Source organism: Euleptes europaea, chromosome 1, assembly GCF_029931775.1.
Source record: "Euleptes europaea isolate rEulEur1 chromosome 1, rEulEur1.hap1, whole genome shotgun sequence".
NCBI classification, from domain to species: Eukaryota; Metazoa; Chordata; class Lepidosauria; order Squamata; family Sphaerodactylidae; genus Euleptes; species Euleptes europaea.
The window spans coordinates 134,418,451-134,437,824 of NC_079312.1; the positions used below are offsets into that span (position 1 = coordinate 134,418,451).

General features: G+C 41.0%; 1 protein-coding gene across 1 annotated transcript in view; it reads left to right on the forward strand.

Annotated features, from left to right (window-relative positions):
- The window catches only part of CCDC40 (coiled-coil domain containing 40), a 54,255-nt gene extending 37,776 nt beyond the window's left edge, over positions 1 to 16,479 (forward strand). Inside the window, exons 12-21 of the mRNA XM_056848636.1 lie at positions 965 to 1,208; positions 1,337 to 1,519; positions 4,133 to 4,378; positions 5,665 to 5,878; positions 6,961 to 7,130; positions 7,743 to 7,834; positions 8,492 to 8,612; positions 14,312 to 14,500; positions 15,826 to 15,984; positions 16,231 to 16,479. Of these exons, the coding sequence (XP_056704614.1) occupies positions 965 to 1,208; positions 1,337 to 1,519; positions 4,133 to 4,378; positions 5,665 to 5,878; positions 6,961 to 7,130; positions 7,743 to 7,834; positions 8,492 to 8,612; positions 14,312 to 14,500; positions 15,826 to 15,984; positions 16,231 to 16,479 (1,867 nt within the window). The remainder of the gene's footprint in view (positions 1 to 964; positions 1,209 to 1,336; positions 1,520 to 4,132; positions 4,379 to 5,664; positions 5,879 to 6,960; positions 7,131 to 7,742; positions 7,835 to 8,491; positions 8,613 to 14,311; positions 14,501 to 15,825; positions 15,985 to 16,230) is intronic.
- The last annotated feature ends 2,895 nt before the right edge of the window (positions 16,480 to 19,374 follow it).

Sequence of the window (19,374 nt, forward strand, 5' to 3'; positions counted from 1 at the left end):
ATTCTACTAGAGCTATGTCGTCATCTGCAGCGTTCCGCAGTGGTGTTCCTTTGGAAGACATCTGTAAAGTGGCCACTTGGGCTTCTCCAGATACTTTCGTCCGTCATTATGCTGTCGATTCTGAAAGTAGAAAGGATGCTGCAGTTGGGAGAGCAGTCTTACACTCATTGTTTGACTAACAGCTCACTCCCTCCTCCTTGGTGAGTAGCTATACAGTCTCCCAATGTGGGACTGCACAGAAGCCTGTAGACGAAAACAGTGTTTCACTTACCTGTAACTGTTGTTCGTCCAAGGTCTTCTGTGCAGGCACACATCCCTCCCTCCTGCCGCTTGCTTACAGGTACAGTTGGCAGGAGAAAGAACTGAGGGAATACGGGGGCGCCGCCGCTAGAGGGCTCCGTTTTCGGCGGGAAAACGGACGCGTGCGCAGTAGCCGCAGCGCCCCCTATTCTAGCCTATAGAAGCTATGGAATCTTCCCGGCGGCAGGCCTGCGCGTGCGCAGTCCCCAATGTGTGCCTGCACAGAAGACCTTGGACGAACAACAGTTACAGGTAAGTGAAACACTGTTTTAACAGTTTAGGAAGGCAGCTGGCCCATGGTGCTGAGTGAGCCAGTCTGGTCCCTTGTTGCTTTTATAAGAGTTTATTTGAAACCAGAGGCTCTGAGCCAGCTTTTTAGCCGTTGATCTATCTCTTTATCCTCAGATGGTAAAACCAGTAGCTAAATTCTGTGCGGTCGCGTATAAAGTCCACTGCTTAAAGTTGGGTCATGGCAACTAGCTTAAAATTTTAAAATTATTTAGTGAATTTTACTTTATTAAATATTAGTCAAGAATTTTAACCAGGTATTGTCTTTTTAAAATCTATGTAATCTTTTATCTCATGTATAGATGATACAAATGTTTTACTGGTGTATGCCGTACTAATAAATCTGATTCTGATCTAACTTTTTCTGCTCTTGCAGAGATACCAGGCACAAGCTCAAGTCTTTAGAAATTGAGATTGAAGTCTACAAGAAGTCCATCTCCAAGGAAGAAGAGAGGAACGAACTGTTAGCCTCTATCTTGAACCGCTCCGAGAATGATGGGAACACAAGTAGGAAATTGATAGCTCAGAGCATAGCTAAACAGGAGGCCATGAAAGTGGAATTTGGCACCTACACTCGTACCCTACAAGAGACGGAGCAAGCCCTCAATCGGGCCAATACAGTGAGATGCTTGGGGGGTGGGGCGTATCAGGCATTACTATGTGTTTGCTTCTGTGAATCAACCCTCCCCTCTCAGCTCCATTCACAACTCCATGTTCCTTCTAACTACCCTGTGTCTTCCTTTCCCAGGATCGAGCTGCTCGCTTGAATGAGTTGGTTACCCTTCGTCGAGAGATAGAGAAGGGATCACAAGTCAAGCAATATCTGGAGAGTGAAATTATGGTCAAGCTGCAGGATCAGCTGATGTCTAACAAAGCAGCAAAATACTTTGTACAACTGTCTGCTAAGCTTCAAAACAGAATGATGGATTTGGTATGTGTAACATTAATTCTTATGGGACCGAAGGGAAGCAGCCCGCACAGGCAGTGGAAGGATTCTCTCCACTTTGTTACTAATCTCGTAGCCAGTGTGGTAGAGTGGTTGGGCTTGGACTCGTATCTGGCAGACCGGGGTTCAAATCTCAACTCCGCCATGATTTTGGGCCAGTCACTCACTTTCAGCCTAACCTTTGGGAAGATAGAAAAGAACGGGAGAACAGTGTATGCTGCCCTGAGCTCCTTGGAAGAAGCGTGGGGTAAAATTGCATTTAATGAATAAATAGTGTTTTCAGATGGAAGAAATGTTGTCACTTCAAGTGATCATTACCCCTCCAATTAATTATAAATTTAGCTGCTGGTCCCTTGCTAGCTGACTTTCAAAACAATCTACTTTTTGAGAGTGTTTCATAGAGCATGATTCATGCAAAGAAAATGAAGCTGGAATATTTTTTCTTCTCGTAAAATAGCTGTTGTCTTTTTGCATTGTCTAGAGTTGGGGATGCCTCATCATGGATGATGAGAATATAAGAATTGCTGCCTGCTAGGAACAAGTTGCACACGATAGCTAAGGATCACTGACAAGAAAGGCTGAGCCAGAATCAGGGATCCATAGGCCAACTGGATTGGGATTCCATGTCAGGGACTCCAAGGAGCCTTATGGTCTGATGCAGAGCCTTATTGTGTATGGTCAGCTCTCAGAGCCCTCTTCAGACACAGAGTGGAATGGGAGTGTACAATATTGGCCACTGCCTTTGGCAGGCAATGCAAAGCCTCTGGATTGGCTAGGCCTGGTATGAGTATCAGACCTTCTGCCCTTGACTGGTCAATCAGGCCTGTTGTATAAACAGGCACAAGCTCTTGGTTCCAGCAACTATCTTCATGGACCCTGGGTTGGAGAACATATATTTTGGATCTGGATTTAGGTACAGCTGCCCACCGGTCTGATCTAGCCTTGATACTCAGGAGTCCAAATCCGTCTTGAAATCATAGAACAAATGTTAGTGACCAAAACCCAAGCTTTTATGACTAAAACAACTTGAAAGTTCAGACGGGCTGGAAGACAAATGACTAGAAGAAATGATTAGAGGAAGCTAAAGTTGGGGCTGGTCAAGGCAAGGCCAATCAGCAAGATGTGCCCAGAATCATTACTATTTCTTGCGTCCTATTCCTGTTTTTTTCTCATTCAGAACAAATCAGGGAGTACAAACCCAAGTATTGAAGGTTTGGATGTAGTCTAATATCAGCTCAATAGCCTGCAGGTTCAACCTCCACTTCCCCACATTATACTGATTTTGCTACACTGGGTCAGGTCAATGATCCTTCTAGTTCAGTATCCAATTTCTACTCATAGTAGGTAGTAAAGGGGGCTGTTTTTTTCCCCCAAACTGTACATTCAGGCTGCTTCCACCTACTGGATTGGCTCTGCCTTAACTCTCAAACTGGAGTGAGATTTTACAGAGCATCCACATGATGTTATCTCCCTCTTTCTGTTCTCCTTTCATTGCCTTCCGTGGTTTCACCTGCTGTGCTCCAATGTTTCTGGAGCCTGCTTTGATCCAGTCTTTCTAGAAATATTAGCATCAAAATGGGCTAGCTCACATGTGGACAGAAAGGTGCAGAATTCTAAGCCTTCACCCACATCAGGCACCATTTCCCTTCATGCTTGCCATTTACCCTTCTGCTGCTGAGAGCTTTTTGCTGGCTTAAAAAAACTGGTTTGTTGGTATATCACTGTAACAGTACAATGATATACCTACTGATTTTTTTTTATGTCAGCAAGAAGCTTCCTGGCTACTAGGGAAGGGAATAGCAGGCATGAAGGAATGGGAAGGAAGAAATGGCGAATCACACTTGGTTGCCTCTGTGAATGGCTGTGCATTCACAACAGGGAATCATCTCCATATGGAGCCTTCTACATGCGTATGTACCCCCACTGCTATTTATTGCCTTCAAGAGAAAAGAAACAGCTACCTTCAGATCCCCCCCATGGGAGTAAAACTAGTTGGGAGGGATTTTCAGTTTGAAAAAAAAAATGGTACAAGGGGAAAAACAAACTCTCCCAGCACCAATCTTCTGAATCAGATGAAAACCTCACAAATGATAGCTGTTACATGTGATTCATATTGGCTACTATAGCAGGGCCCTGACCTGGATAGCCAGGTTATCCTGATCGCATCAGATCTCAGAAGCTAAGCAGGAGGGCCTGGTTAGTACTTGGATAGGAGACCACTAATGAATACCAGGGTCATTATTCAGAGGATGGTAATGGCAAACCACCTCTGTTAGTCTCTTGCCTTGAAAACCCTACTGGGTTGCCATAAGGCACCTGTGACTTGACAGCACTTTACACACACACTATATCAGGCATTATTTCAAACAATGAGGAAAAAAATCTTAAACGAGAGGGAGAAAGTTTTGCAGAAGACTTTTAGCTCTTTTGATAACAGATAATAATGGTACCCACAGTTGAGCACTGAGCTTTCAGGAAATACACAATTCACAAGCCACCTCATTTTAGACAGTACAGTGATCTTAGCATGGTCCCCTGTTCAAAGTATTAATAAAAAATGTGATGTGGCTACCTTCTTCTTTTTCTTGGTTTTCCTAGGATATACAGTTCTCCAAAATAGAGAATGATACAGCTCAAACTACACTGGATATAACAAACACCAACTGCAGGCTGAATACACTTCAGAAGACTCTTGCAGAGCAGGACAAGGAGATGGATGACATGAATGGGCAGATTAACCATAGCGAGTCTGAGGTCGCCAGGCAAAACCTCATGATTGGGCGCAAACAAGGAATAATCAACCTGTATAACAAGAAACTGGAAATGATGATTTCACAGCTGGGGGTTAGTTACCTGCGATTTTCACAGATTTTCAAAATCCCGTCAGGCTTGCTCAGAATCTCACTGGATTTAAATTTATTTTCTATATTTACAGTCCATCTTTCTCACCAAGACTCAAAGCAGATTACACAGTTGAAGCTGATATAGTCAATATAATGAGACATCTAATAAGCTATGTACTAGGTTTACAAAAAACAGAGCAAGCATAGCATCTTAGAGTGCAGATACAATGCAGAAGAAATGTGTACATCAGTAGAAAATAATCCAGTGACAACAGGATAATGCGTACAGTGAACAGATAATGCATCCTATGTATGGTGGTATAGCTCACAGTCCCTTTCCCTTTATAAAGCACCTTCCTAAACTATTCTTTTACAGTAAAGCCCTATTTCCTTTATAGAAAAGCCCTCCTGAACAACTCCATTCTACATCGTTTGCAGAATGACAGAAACATGGAGCCCTCCCAGCTACCTCAGGCAGGCCATTCCACAAAGTGGGGGGCATAACAGCAAAAGCACATGTATGGGCAGCTGTTGATCTTGCCTCTTTGCAGGGTGGCACCAGCAGAAGTCCCGGAACAGATGAGTGAAGCTGTCATGGCAGAGCATAGGAGAGGTGGTCCTGCAGATAAGAGGGTCCAAAGCCATGTAGGGCTTTGTATGTGATAGTCAGTACCTTGAATTGAACCCGGCAACTAATGGGCAGCCAGTGGAGTGACTGCAGGGTGGGTTCAATATGCATCCTCCACGTAGCTCCTGATACTAACTGAGCTGCGGCATTCTGTACCAAATGGAGTCTCTAAGTTGACTTCAAGCGCAAACCCATTTACAGTGTATTACAATAGTTTAATCTTTTTAAAAACAATTAATCTTTAAACAATAGCCCAATCTTGATGTTACCATGTCATGGATCCAGGTGCCAGGTCGGCCAAGCCAATGTAGGGGGCCATCTTCCATGCTATACTAAGTTGGTAGAAAGTGTTTTTTCCAGTTGCATTAACTTGCTTCTCCAGCAGTAATGTTAGGTGCAGTATGGCCCCGATGCTGGAATAAATGTTGTTCGTCTTTAAAGTCTTTAGGATGTCTCTGGACTTCTGTTTAATTTTGCTGCTATAGACTAACATGGGATACCCATATGGAATTGCAAGAAAGGAATTCTGTACATGTAGAGGCATCAGCCACCAAGTTTATTTGTTTCTAGTTCCACAGAACTGAGTATAAGCAACAACAAGAGTACAGGCATGGAAAACTGGGTCAAATAAAATAATAATCCATTGACCCTTATTCCAGGGACAAGAGTTGGGACCTCTGGAACTTGAAATCAAGAAGCTGAGCAAGCAGATAGATGAAATGGACATGGACATAGTGAAGATGCAGAGGTTTTGGTTGAACCAGCAAAGGGAATTAGTGAAGCTGAGTAAAGAGCGAGAAGAGCAGCTGGCATCTCTTGACATGCTAAAGAAAGAGATCACGATCAAGGAACAAAAGAAAGTGCGCATAGAGAGTAAGCATGGTCCTCCTCTAGGGGCCCACTGATACCTTTCTTCTGAGCTTTGAGTAGATGATCTTCTTGTCTGCTTGAATCACCCATATCTGTGATTGCGAGCCAATAACTCAAATGTGTGTGTGTGTAAAATGCCTTCAAGTCGCAACCGACTTATGGCGATTCCTTATGGGGTTTTCATGGCAAGAGACTAACAGAGGGGGTTTGCCAGTGCCTTCCTCTGCACAGCAACCCTGGACTTCCTTGGTGGTCTCTCATCCAAATACTAACCAGGGCTGACCCTGCTTAGCTTCTTTACAGAAGTAATAATGGAAGAAAGTATCACATGAGGCTCAGTGATGGAGAATCAACCAGCAAAGAGATTTTAAAGTATCTGAAAGTGTGAGGTAATAATTTGCATTAGGGGAATAGTTGCTCCTGACATTTCAAAGTGATTGCTAAGTTCTCAGGGAAAGTCATATGTGATCTGTGGGCTATTGACTTAAGGTCAGCAGCCCAGAGCAAGCCATTGCCCAAGTCCTGCAGAACTGCTGATGCATCAGGCTGTGTGATGATTGCATGCTGCGGTTGACTCCTTAAAATCACAAGTTTCACAGAGAAGTTGGAAAATATTCTGAATGCAGAAACTTAGTTGTCTATTTGCAGAATTTGGAGTTTTGAATGCACATGCATGCATTCAATACACACAGAGCCCCCCCCCCCCGGACAAATAACACCACCAACTCCATTTCAGCTTGGGAAAATGGCACTGGAGGAGGCAGGAGGTCCTCCTTACCCCCACACTGTAATCCTAATCTGAATCAGGCTCCCACAGTGCTTTTAAATTGAGTTTCCACTGGGAACTCACCAATGCAAAATGGCTGCAAGTCCCCATGGCAGATCCACATATGTTGTAAAATGTAGTTTGGCCCTGAGACAAAGCATCTTTTAGAACAGCAGACTTTGCAACATGAACAGGTTGCTGTTTGCAGAGGTGTCTCTGTTGGTTGCAGCACTCCTCTCACTCTCGTACCTGTTCTCAGCCCCCTTCACACCAGCAGCATAAGACTCATAATGGTTATAACTCTCATTTTCTCCTTCAGATGAAATCCAGCGGGAGAGGAATGAACTCAAGGACATTGAGCGCCACATGAAGAACATGGCCAATGATTTGGAGAAACTACACATGTTGATCAATAAGAACAGTACAAACTCAGAGGAGCTGCAGCAGGGCAACACTATTATGGAGAATGAATTTGTGCGTGCACTCAAGGTATGCTCAGTTTTCCAGATGTAGCCCCACGTATCATAGGTGGAGCATCAATAGTGCACAGCGGTGCCCTTGCCCTACCACGTTTACCATGTGTGCCACTCTTGTTGCTGGTAGGGCCAGCCCTACCTAGCAAGCAGAAATCGATGCATTTCTCTAATCAAACCAAAAACCAAGGGGCATGTGTTACTCCACATTTTCCATATCAATGTTTGTTCCCACACTGTGCATCTAAACTCTGCCCCAGATCTCAGACACCTCTCCCTGATGGTAGCCATGTCAGTACGCGTGACATGGCCACTATCATTGCTTCCTAAAGGACTATATATCCTATGTGTTTTTGTTCATTCTTAAGTCACAATGCAACAGAAAACTTTCTGATGTACTGCTAACTTATGCAGTCACCCTACACTCCTCTGCATGACATCTGGATAAGCTACTGTTGCTCTGTTTTGCTAGAGCATGCAAGAAAAAGGGAATAGCTTCGTATAAAAAGGGAAACTATGTCCCCCAAAAGACAGTCTGATTTGGAACAGCGGGTCCTCTTTCATTGCCTGGTTTTGTTCTTCCAAGCACATAATGAAACAGTAGCTGCCTCCATCTCTCTGGTTCTAGGGAGCTGAAAGGGAATCAATTGAGTTGCAAGAGAAGCTGGACCAACTCCATGAGGAAAAAGAGAGACTCATCAACAGCCTAGTGGAGACAGAGTGAGTTCCAGGTGTCTGTCCTTTTTAAGGTAGCCTCTTTGTAAAACAGTTAGCCTTTTCCATTGGAGTGATGGCAATTATACAAGTTTCTTTTGTGAGTGCTTTTGGAAGGAGGAGGAGTCAATCAAATGTTAATCATGGGCTCCACAGACCAGATTTCCTCATGTTATAGCTTCACATTGGAGCTGACAGCAGTCTTTGCATCTAAAATAAAAGGTTTCAGTTCATTTATCACCATTTAATTGCACAGGCATTTCCACGTGCTGCTTTTAAATGCAATAATGGAGTATTTGTTCTCAGTGATAGTGTGGGATCCATGTGTCTTTTTCTTGTGGAGAGATCACATGAGAGTTTTGTGGCTGGAAAAAAGCAATGTCCCATTTCCTCAAAGAGGAGGCCTATTGCAAGTGTTACATGGAATGCAATTACAAGCTTCTGTGTTACAAGCTGCTGTTGGGTAATGACATTGGAAGTGATGAGTGACACACGTTTTCTCCCCTGCCACGCTTGTGCCTTCTGACCTTTTAAAGAGGTCAGACCTTTTTCTGACCTTTAAAATGGCTATTCGTATTGTCTTGAGCACATGGGCAGGTCAGAGTGGAGAAAAACTCTTTTGTGTTTTGTATAAAAGTTTTCCCACCCCTTCTGTCCTTGAAGGTGTCAGATGATGCAATGGGAGAAGAAGATACAGATCGCCAAAGAGATGCGTGCTGCTGTGGATTCTGAGACTGGGCAGGGTGAAATTCAGGCCATGAAATCTGAAATTCACAGGATGCAGGTGAAGTGTACTGAGTGGACTGTTCTGGATGACTTGGTCAGGTCTGAAACAGATATAGGCATGCGCTTAAGAAACCTGAGGCATCTAGTTGTCTTTCCTATATCAGATCTTTTAACTCCTACCAGAGGTATATTTCAGTAACATTTCAGGTTCATTAAGGGTATATAGTACACGCACAGTACTATTAGAGAATATCTGCTTCCAATTTAAGCTTTTATTGCCTAAATCAACAGAAAATTATACCATCCATCATTGTTACATAGATAATTAAAGGAGAACAATTATATGAGTAAAGTAAAAGTTTCTTACTCCAAAGATAAGCAGGTCACAGGCAAGGAGCCCCTTCTGAGAATAAACTCTCGATCGATTCAACGTCCCCTTTTTATAGGATTTTAACATCATCTAACTTGATAAGGACTCACATTCTTGGCTAATTAATTATCTTATAACTTCAAGCACCATACAAGATTAACTATGCTAGAACTGTCTTCTTAAAATGTATAAAAACTGTCAGTTCATTCTTGTTACTTTTTATCTTAGCAAAGTCTATTTAGAAATAGTGATTACAAGTTTCTCATACATATGAATATCTTGCCCTCAATAAATACATTTGATCTATGAATCATATCTTCACTTCTGTAAAGCTGGACATTCTTTTTTTCTTTTAATTTTTTTCAACATATTATAAAACATACAATAACATACAACAAAATGCATACGTACCACACGACATAATAATTCTGCCTGTCAATACATCTCTAGGACAAGTTACTGTTTGTGAATAACTGGAATGGGTTAATAATCTTTCTAACCTAAACTGTTATAGAACTATTAAATGCTTACAAAACATAATATTGGTTGGTTAAAACTGCATAGATATATTTATCTATATATTTGCTGATATCAAAAGTTAGCTTATATGGAATTTAAAAAGCAGATTTAAAGAAAATGAAATGCTTTTATATATCATAACCTTATATAGTTGTCATCTCAGATTATGGCTTTCTACTTAGTTGAATTATTTAGCAATATATTCATAATATAGTTTCCAGTTCTTTGTAAAATCTTCTCTCGATTTTTTATTAACAATGTTCGTCAGCTTGGCCAACACTACATACTCTGCAAGCTTATCTTTAGCCAATTACTCAGTGTTGGAATATTTTCTTGTTTCCAGCTTTGAGCGAGGACCATTCTTGCTGCAGTAATCATATATCTTAACATTTCTGATTCATTTTTCTCAATCTCTGGTGGTAAAAATCCTAAGAGCAGAGTTTTTGGGTCCAGCAAAAAGTTTCTCTTTAATATTTTTTGTAGCTCCTGGTGTATCTCAATCCAAAATTTTCTTATTTTTATACAGGACCACCAACAATGAAAGAAAGTTCTGTGGACTTCCTTTGCTAATATCTTTGAGTGTGATATACCAGTGGTAAAACATTTTGTACCAATTTTCTCTTAGTCTCTGGCTAGCAGTGAATTTGATTGGTTTCAACCACAGGTCTTCCCAGTCTTTTAACTTGATTTCTTGACCAAACATTTGCATCCATTTTATCATACATGGTTTGATTTGTTCCATTACTGTATCATATTTTAATAAAAGTTTATAAATTTTCCCAACAGGTGATAAGTATCTTTTTTGATTTATTGTTCAAATTCTGTTAAGTCTCTAAGCTTGCTGGCCTCCATACAGTCTTTCTTAAGTCTGGACACCATTTGAGAATAGGTTAACCAGCCTACTCTTTGGTAGCCTGTTCTGAATTCTTCCCAATTTTTTATTTGTCCATTAGAGGTAATCATATCTTGATATTTGACAAAACTCATCAACTTCCTCTCCTTTATAGAATAGTAAGCATCTGTTGGAGACGTCAAGAGACAAGGCAGAGGGCTTAGTCTTCTTCTTACTCTGAACCAAAGTTTGAATAGGTTATCCCTAATTATATGTTTACACTCAGAGTTTTGGTATTTTTTTTCTTTCCATAAGTGAAAGTGAAATCCTGCACTCATTCCGTCTCTTTCCAACTTCAAAAGGTCTTTCTCAGGGTTTTTTATCCAGTCTGTAATCCAAGTTAGGCCTGCGGCCTGATAGTACAGTCTCAAATTCGGAAGTGTAAGTCCACCTCTGCTTTTATCGTCCTGAAGAATTTTGAATCTGATCCTTGGCTTCTTCCCATTCCAAATAAATTTGTTAATTTGGCTTTGCCATTTCTCCAATGTTTTCTCTTCTACAACAAATGGGATCATTTGAAATAAAAAGTTCATTCTTGGCAAGATGTTCATCTTGATGGCCGCAGTTCTTCCCAGCCAGGAGATTTTTAGTTTAGTCCATCTTTCTAGATCGCTCTTGATTTTCTGCCATATTGATATGTGGTTGTTTCTGAATACTGTTTAATTTGAAGCTGTTAATTTTATCCCCAGATATTTTATCGGGTCTTCAGTAACCTCGCAGCTGGATATGCATTTGATTTCATCCTTTTCCTCTTTTGTCATATTTATCACCATAGTTTTAGTTTTAGACTTTTTGATTATAACCGGAGAAATTGCCATATTTTTCTATTTGGTCAATCAAATGGTTGATCGAATGTTGTGGATCTTTAATTATCATAACAACATCATCTGCATAACATCTCAATTTGAATTCTTCTCCTTCTGTCACCAGTCCAGTAATTTTTGGGTCTTTCCTAACTGTCAAAACTTCCAACGCAATGTTGAACAATAAAAGAGAGAGCGGGCATCCTTGTCTCGTTCCTTTGTTGATTTTGAATCCATTTGTTAATATCCCATCTAATAATTTTGCACTTTGTACCTTGTATATACTCTTGATCCAGCTCATATATCTACCTCCTAGACTGATCTGTTCTAGGACCTCTAGCAAAAATGTCCACTGGAGTTGCTTAGGAATTACTGTGTAGTTAACAATTGTTAGACTTTCTTATTTTCATGCTATTTTGCTCTCACGAATATTTTACTCTCTGCAATGAGCACGTTTCTTTAGAATAAAAATCTTTGACTTTATTTTAAAGTCTGTGGAAACCCTTTTTGGTCTCAAGGCAAAATCCAAGTGCCTGAATGCTGTGTGCGTGTGTGTGGAAACCACCTACCTTTTGTAACTTTTGCTGACAGCTACTCTCCCTGACTGAGTCTCTACTCTGCAGGGCTGGCGCTGTCTTTTTGGTCTTTTGGAAACTAGCTGGGGGAAGAGTTGCTCTTAGCTCTTCCCTGGGAAAGCTAACCTTTTGGAACTAAGAGCTGGTGGCAGAATCTACCTACATTGTGCTTTAGGGGGAATCCTGAAGCCCAGTGGGAAGTTTGGGTTTTCTTAGGAAAACATCTGGCAACATTTGACCCAAAGAGGAACCGGTTTGCTGGAGAGCAGGCCGGACCTCCTCGACAATGGTATTTGTGCTTCTTTTATGTACTTCTATACTCCTTCTGTCTCAATTGTTTTTTGTTGGTATAATTCCTCAAAGTATGTTTGAAACTCTTGCTGAATATCTTTTTCTTGGTAACTTATTCTTCTGGCGCTCTTCACACCAACCATAGTTCTTTTTTCAGATTCTTTCCTTAGACAGTACACAAGGAATTTCCCAGGTTTGTTGGCATGTTCAAAATAATTTTGCTTAGCAAATTTGATTTTATTCTGCATCTCTTCCATCTCTAGAAAGTCCAAATCATTTTTCACTCTTTTGATTTCCTTTAATATATTCTTCTTCGGATTTTTGATATGCTGGTCTTCCAAGTTCTTCAACATGTCCACAAGATTCTTCTTCTTTTCCATTCTTTGCTTTCTCATCTTAGCATTTATGGCAATCAGTTTACCCCTCATGAAGGCTTTACTTGTATCCCAAATTATGACACTTGATACATCTGGAGTATTATTAATATCAAAAAATTCTTTCAAGACTTTTTTGCATTGCTGAAGTATTTCTTTATGGAGTAGAACACTGTCGTTTAATTTTAAGCTGGACATTCTTGCCATCCTTAAATGCTGTCTGCACTTGGGCCTCAACAAATAGTATCTATTGATATGAGTTAGGCAGTTCTTAATCTACACAAGGTCATATAATTATGGGTTTTGTTTTTGCTCCTCTCCAAGGCTATTCTATTCTAGGTGTCTAAACTCTCTTTTTGGCATGCTTATCTGGGAGGCCAGGCTAGCTTCGCTGTTGTGGATTTTACCTTTAAATCATTGTTTAGGATTTTTTGACATGGTTGGCCTGACACGGTTGTTCTGGAGGTCTGCAAACATGCATGTTTTCACTGTTCTCGCTAATTTAACACTTGTCAATCTCAAGAAGAATAAGTTATGAATCAATGGCTTTATGCCCAGAATAAATCTCAGAATAAATGGAACAAAGGTGGCAGCAATTATTTTTTTGGGATACTCAGAGGTGTTTAACATCGTTTTGTCTAATGAATTAGGCTCATGGAATTGTGTCAGTATAAGATAGCAACACCGTAAAACCTCAGCTCTCTCAAATTAGGGTTGTGGTAAGACTATCCTATCTTTTCTGAAAAGCTCTTGATAAGAATTTAAGAAATTGTATTTTATCTTTAAATTCAGGCTAGGTAGGAAAATAAATGACATGTATGCTTTTAATTTGTAATCTCATTTACACATGTGTCAAGGCCTGAGAGAATTGTTCCCCTGTCCTGAACCTGATACCCTGGAACATGATATAATAACGTAACCAAGATTACCCTGGGTTTGGACCAGTGAACTCTCAGCCACAGGACACCATAAAGCTGAAAAGGCTTTATTGTAAATAAATAAATAAGATTTAAAAACAATATAATTCCAGTGCAGGTTCAAGCACATTAAACCAATAAAGCTGACTTCCTAAATGCACTTACTGAAAGGTTCTTACAGTGCAGATGTTAACTTCTTGATATTTTGGCAAGTTCAATTCAAAAGCAAGCAGCATAATCCAGAATAGATGTAATGACAATTTAACACACAAAGCCAACATAGCAGATGAAGGTATGGGATAAGGCCTAATAGAATAGTCTACATTTATATGAAATTTAGGTCACTGATCTTCCACAACCAATCGGAACACTGTTCCAAGAGACCGAAACACCCCCAGTCCAGGTGAAACCAGTGAACTAATTAGCAGGCTGTTGGAAGTGACCTGGGGCTTGTAACAGCCTGTGTTGGGGAGGGCTCCTTCTCATTAATTGCTGACACCTGTTGTTCACTGAGCAGTGAACGATGGCCTTTTACCTGAAGACAGCTCATTCCCTTGACAGAATTCTAGTGTTTTCTTTATAATGTGATTCTTCTTTATTGAATTTGTTCAAGAATAGTTAGTGATTTTAAATAAAATTATTAGCTTTATTTAAGTTTAATTTAACTTTGGGCAATACTGAGTGATCATTGGCTGGAATTCAAGGTTTTCACCAATGAACTTCTGACTCTCTGGCGCCTGTGCTGAACAACCACTGAAGAGACTGACCACATAGTCTTGTGGTTTAGTGGCTAATGTGTTGCTTTGAAACAGTCAGAGAGACTGTTTTCAATCATGTACCGTATTATGTAACGCCCCCCACCCAAGCAGGAATAACTTCATAACAGAACTCACATTCTCAGAACCGCAGAGTCATGCTGAACCCAAGCTAATGCACCAGCCTGCTTATAGCTAAAATGTAACATACAAAAGTGCATCACCTGTCTTCTATGTGTATTCAGCCTCTGTGTATTGTAGGTAAGGTACAACCAGCTGAAAAGGCAACAGGAGAGGATGATGCGAGATATGGAGGCAGCTGTTGCCCGCCGAGAGACCATCATGATTCGTGGTGAAGACCAGAACAAAATGAATAAAAAAGTGCTCACAAAAGGTGACTTCCATTATAAGAAGCAGGAGCTGAAGAAAAAAATCAAAGAGACCCAGAAGGTATGCTTGTATAAAATACATTTAATAGGGCAATAGAGCTAAGAAGGGGATTTTTTTTAACACTGAACTTGTTCGATGGCCCATCAAGGAATTTGCACACAGCACATGTCAGATCTGGTAATTAAAGTCCAGGTCTGGCTTGCCCATTTTTACACATTGTCCCTGAAATAGCATGAAGAACTGGTTCAGTTTTCAAGTGAACCAGAATTCTGCACAGTGCACCACTTCCAGGCTTCCCAATGTGAAAGTCAGTGCCTCATCAAGGAAGTACTAACCATCTTCCGATATCCCGTAAACATCTCAGAACATACTTCTTAAAGGCTGCTGCCACGGGCTGCCATTTCTCTGATGGTGCAGCTTGTGCTGTTCTGACTGTAATACGAGGGGCTGCTGAACTCCTAGTTCTCCTTCATTGCCATCAGCACAAAAGATGGGTCTGGGCTAGATCCCATGATCTGAAGTTACGTTAATTGAAGAGGCAGAAAGAGGGATTTCACCCCTTCTTCACTGCAGCCTCCTGTGCTATGTGATATTAATCCATGCAGGTCCCATGACTCCTGGAATCAACTTTCTTGGGGCCAAAAGACTACTGGGAGGAGAGGAACAGGGGAAATATATACATCTGTCAGCACTTTCCACTGATAGATTGTGGGACCCAACCCTTAGTTTATCTGTCACATTTTTATCTCACCCTTCCTTCAAGGAGCTCAGAGTGGTGTACATGGTTCCCTCCCTCCTACATTTTACCCTCACAACAACCCTGTGGACTAAGTTAAACTGGCAGAGAGTAATTGGCACACGGTCACACAGCAAGATTCCCTGGCAGAGTAGGGATTCAAACTGGGATCTCCCAGATCCCAGTCTGACACTAATCACGACACCACTCTCACCTGAAATATAGCCTAATATAGAGAGGAGCCTTCTAAGACCTCAGTAAGTATGATCTGAAAACACAGGTTAGCGCCAAGCACAAAGAGTACATCTTTGGAAGGATGATTTGAACCTTTTCTCCCTTGCTATTTAGATAATCTCCTCAAAATGTGAGTTAAAATACAGTGAATTGATGGCATAGAACAGCAACATAGCAGAAGTGTACTGTACTGAACCTATTGAAGGTCCCAAGCTGAGTTTGGTGCAATACACTTCCATTACTTGCTATAGGAGCACTTACATCTTCATTGCTTATATACGTAAAAAAGGCAGAGATTAAGAATGGGCCACTTCATATTGATATTTTTCTGTATGGCACCAAAGATAAAGATGTGCACCATTGTTCAACTTAGCTGGTACTGAGATACAGAGTGTATCTTTTGACCCTCCCTTAGAATGCCGAGGAGTGCAACAGCATCATAACTCAGCTTGATAGTACTCAGAAAAACCTCAGCAATGCTATTCTGGAGAGGCAGAAACAGATTTCCAGCTTGAATGTTGAAAATGATGAGTTGGAAATGAAAATTGATCAGCTGCAGGAAAAAAAACTACAGGTAGGCAGGATTGGGTTTCTCTGCAGTGTACATTCCATATTGTTTTGGGAGCTGGTTTATACATTCCTCTACTGGCCCATAACCATATCTATCCAGGTATGTTCCGTGTTTCCACAACCACATCTCCTGCCTTACTCTAACTCTCCCAAACCATTTCTTCTACCCCAAGACCCTTTGGAGGTAAATGTTCTTTATTGCCCTACAGCCTCTTGTATCTAAAATTATATTAAATATTGCTCTTCTAAGAACCTTTCAGACATTGTGGCCAATCAGGGACGTGTGAAGCACATGCAGACTGTGAAGGAAGGGAAATACCACCCACTGTGCCGCAGTGAGCTGATGATGCGGATTGAACGACAGAAGGTAGAAACCCGACTACACGGCATTAACGTCATCATCCATCAAGTCCTGCACGAGTTTCCTCAGCACCACAAGTTGTTGCAGAGACTCAGCCAAGTCTTGCATTCCAGGCTGGGTACACAAACAGCAGTGTAGCAGAGGACAGAGAATCAGAACTGAAACATTTTCATTTTGGAAAGGTTACAAATAAAAATATATTTGAGAATGACTGCAAGACTATCGTTCCATGTCTGGCATGGGGAGAGTATACAAAAAGAAAGAAAAGCAAGTTGCGGGCCTGGACCTAGGGTGGCAGCGGACTTGAATAGAAGAGGGCCAGTGGTGAATTTGCATTGCTGCCTTTTCCTTCAAATAATCTTCTAATTACCTCTTGCTTGTTAGTTGTTTTAGAATACAAGGACAATCAATCTCCGGGCTCAGCTGCATTTTGAATTCTTGTGGCTTGTTGGAAAGGAATGTGGGAATCATTTGTTACAGACTGCAATACTTAAGCCCTTTTCCTGAGACTGTTCACATTTTATGCCTTAGGATTTAGTACTGTGTAGTTCCTCATTCACATAGGTGATGTTTTACACTACTCCATATTGTGTAAAAATATATTATTCACAGTTGCCTACCTTGTTCATCTTTGTTGGATGCTGTTAGCATGTTTATTTTCAGAAGGTAGCCATGTTGGACTGCAGTAGAACAGTTAGATTTGAGTCCAGTAGCACCTCGGAGGCCAACAACATTTTCAGGGTAGGAGCTTTCAAGAGTAAAAGCTCCTTTCATCAGCTCAGCCAGATTCAGGCATGATGGAGGACTGTTTGGCAGCTTCCCGTCCTCCCTCTTTTTCAGCAATTCAGTTAACAGAATCATCTGAGAGTAAGATGCATAACTCATTTTAACAAAGGATTTTCCCATGCAGGTATGTTTAGCAATCATTCCCAGACATAGACAGAATTTGAACACAATGCTCTGTGTTGCATCTTGTTTATCATGGCTTGAAAAAAGTTATCCTGCTTGGATTTTATGTGGTTCAAGCAGCAGCATCCAAGTCAACGAGCTGCCTTAACACTGCAAGCCTTTTCTGTTCAGCCTGCATAGGAGTACTCAGCGAAACTTGAAATGAAACTTGTGTGCACATTTGAAAAGGGAAATTCATAATTTATATATGTCGGTGCCCATCACAAAATTGCACCCAGGGATCCATTTCCAAGTAAAACATGTGTTGTATAAAGCAGCCTTTGTTATAGTAGGAAACATCCATGTCTTTTTGAAGATACATACACTCTTTGACTATGTACAAGCTGCCTTTGTCCTTTAGATGCAAACCAGTAGTAGAAAACAGCAAGCATACAAAAATAGCAAGGGGCAGGATGACTAGAACATTTAGCTAATGCTCTCATTCTTTTAGAGCAGTGGTTCCCAACCTTTTTTTGACCAGGGACCACTAGGACTTTTTTGTTCGGTGCAGGGACCCCAAGGTTCAAAATAAAAATTCAGAGAATTTGAAAATAAACTTTAATCATAACTGTTAGTTAAACATTAAACTTAGAATAATATTTGAATATATATTTTTATAATAGAGAACTTTTAATTGAAAATATTAATTTATTATGGGTTTATAACTTTGTTTCGCAGACCTTAATTTAGTTCTCGCAGACCCCTGGGGGTCCATGGACCCCCGGTTGGGAACCAGTGTTTTAGAGGCTGGCTAGAACAATAGCCATAATTTTATAGAGCTCTTTAGCTACGCTTGGAGGTACCAAAAGGGGGCAGAGTAGTGCCAAGAGTTGCTACTAGGCATGTTAACACCTGGGTTCACCCTCTGCCATCAAGTTAAATGGGACAATCACCCTCAGTTTAGCTTGTGGGTTTGTTGTGAGAACAAGTAAAAATTATGTATGTAATTTGGACAATAATTCCAGATGAGAAGCCATATTAGTTTGTAGCAGCAAAATAAAACAGGAATCCAGTGGCACTTTAGACACAAAGTTTATTCCAGAATTAACTTTTATGAGACAAAAACCACCAGATGCATTCTTGGAGAAAGAGCGAGATTTAAAAAGAGTAGATTACTATTATTGCTCTAACAGAACATATTTTTTCTGTTGCAAATTAGGCTACTCTCTAGCAGAGATACTACGAATATCCTGGATGATTTTTAATCTGGTTTAGTTTTTGTTGGGTAATTGTATTGATTCAATTTATATTTAGCTGAGTACAAGTACATTAAAAGAGACATACCTTCTCTTGGAAAGGAAGCAAGGCCACCTGAAGTGTGATTTGGAAAGGATATTTTGTATGGCGCTATGGTAGGGCAGCGCCTAAAATATTACTCAAACTTAGCGGAAGAGTCCAGGAGATTAATGTGATAAATTAGAATCATATAAACAACATGTCTGTACCTTTGCTGCCGTTTTGATGTGCCCTGACACTGGTACCGCCCAGGTCCCCAAAATGAAAATAAAACTAGTGACAGCTTCGTACGTTGCATCTGTCTACTCATGGCAGCCACCATCCATATGATCCTTAAGACCTACCTACCTACATTCCCACAAGCATGCCCTGCTTTAGAGGCTTGGAAAGGAGCAGAACTGACCTGGATAGCCCCATGCTGGCTAGCCTGATCTCGTAGAAAAGGGCAAGAGTCCAGTAGCATCTTAAAGACTAACAAAAATATTTTCTGGTAGGGTATGAGCTTTCGTGAGCCACGGCTCACTTCTTCAGATACCTTCTTCAGCTGTGGCTCACGAAAGCTCATCCCCTACCAGAAAATATTCTTGTTAGTCTTTAAGGTGCTACTGGACTCTTGCTCTTTTCTACTACTGCAGACAGACTAACAGAGCTGTGGCTCACGAAAGCTCATCCCCTACCAGAAAGTATTCTTGTTAGTCTTTAAGGTGTTACTGGACTCTTGCCCTTTTCTACTACTGCAGACAGACTAACACGGCTGCCCACTGTGAATTAGCCTGATCTCGTTAGATCTCAGAAGCTAAGCGGGGTCGGCCCTGGCAAGTGTTCGGATGAGAGGCCTCCAAGGAATAC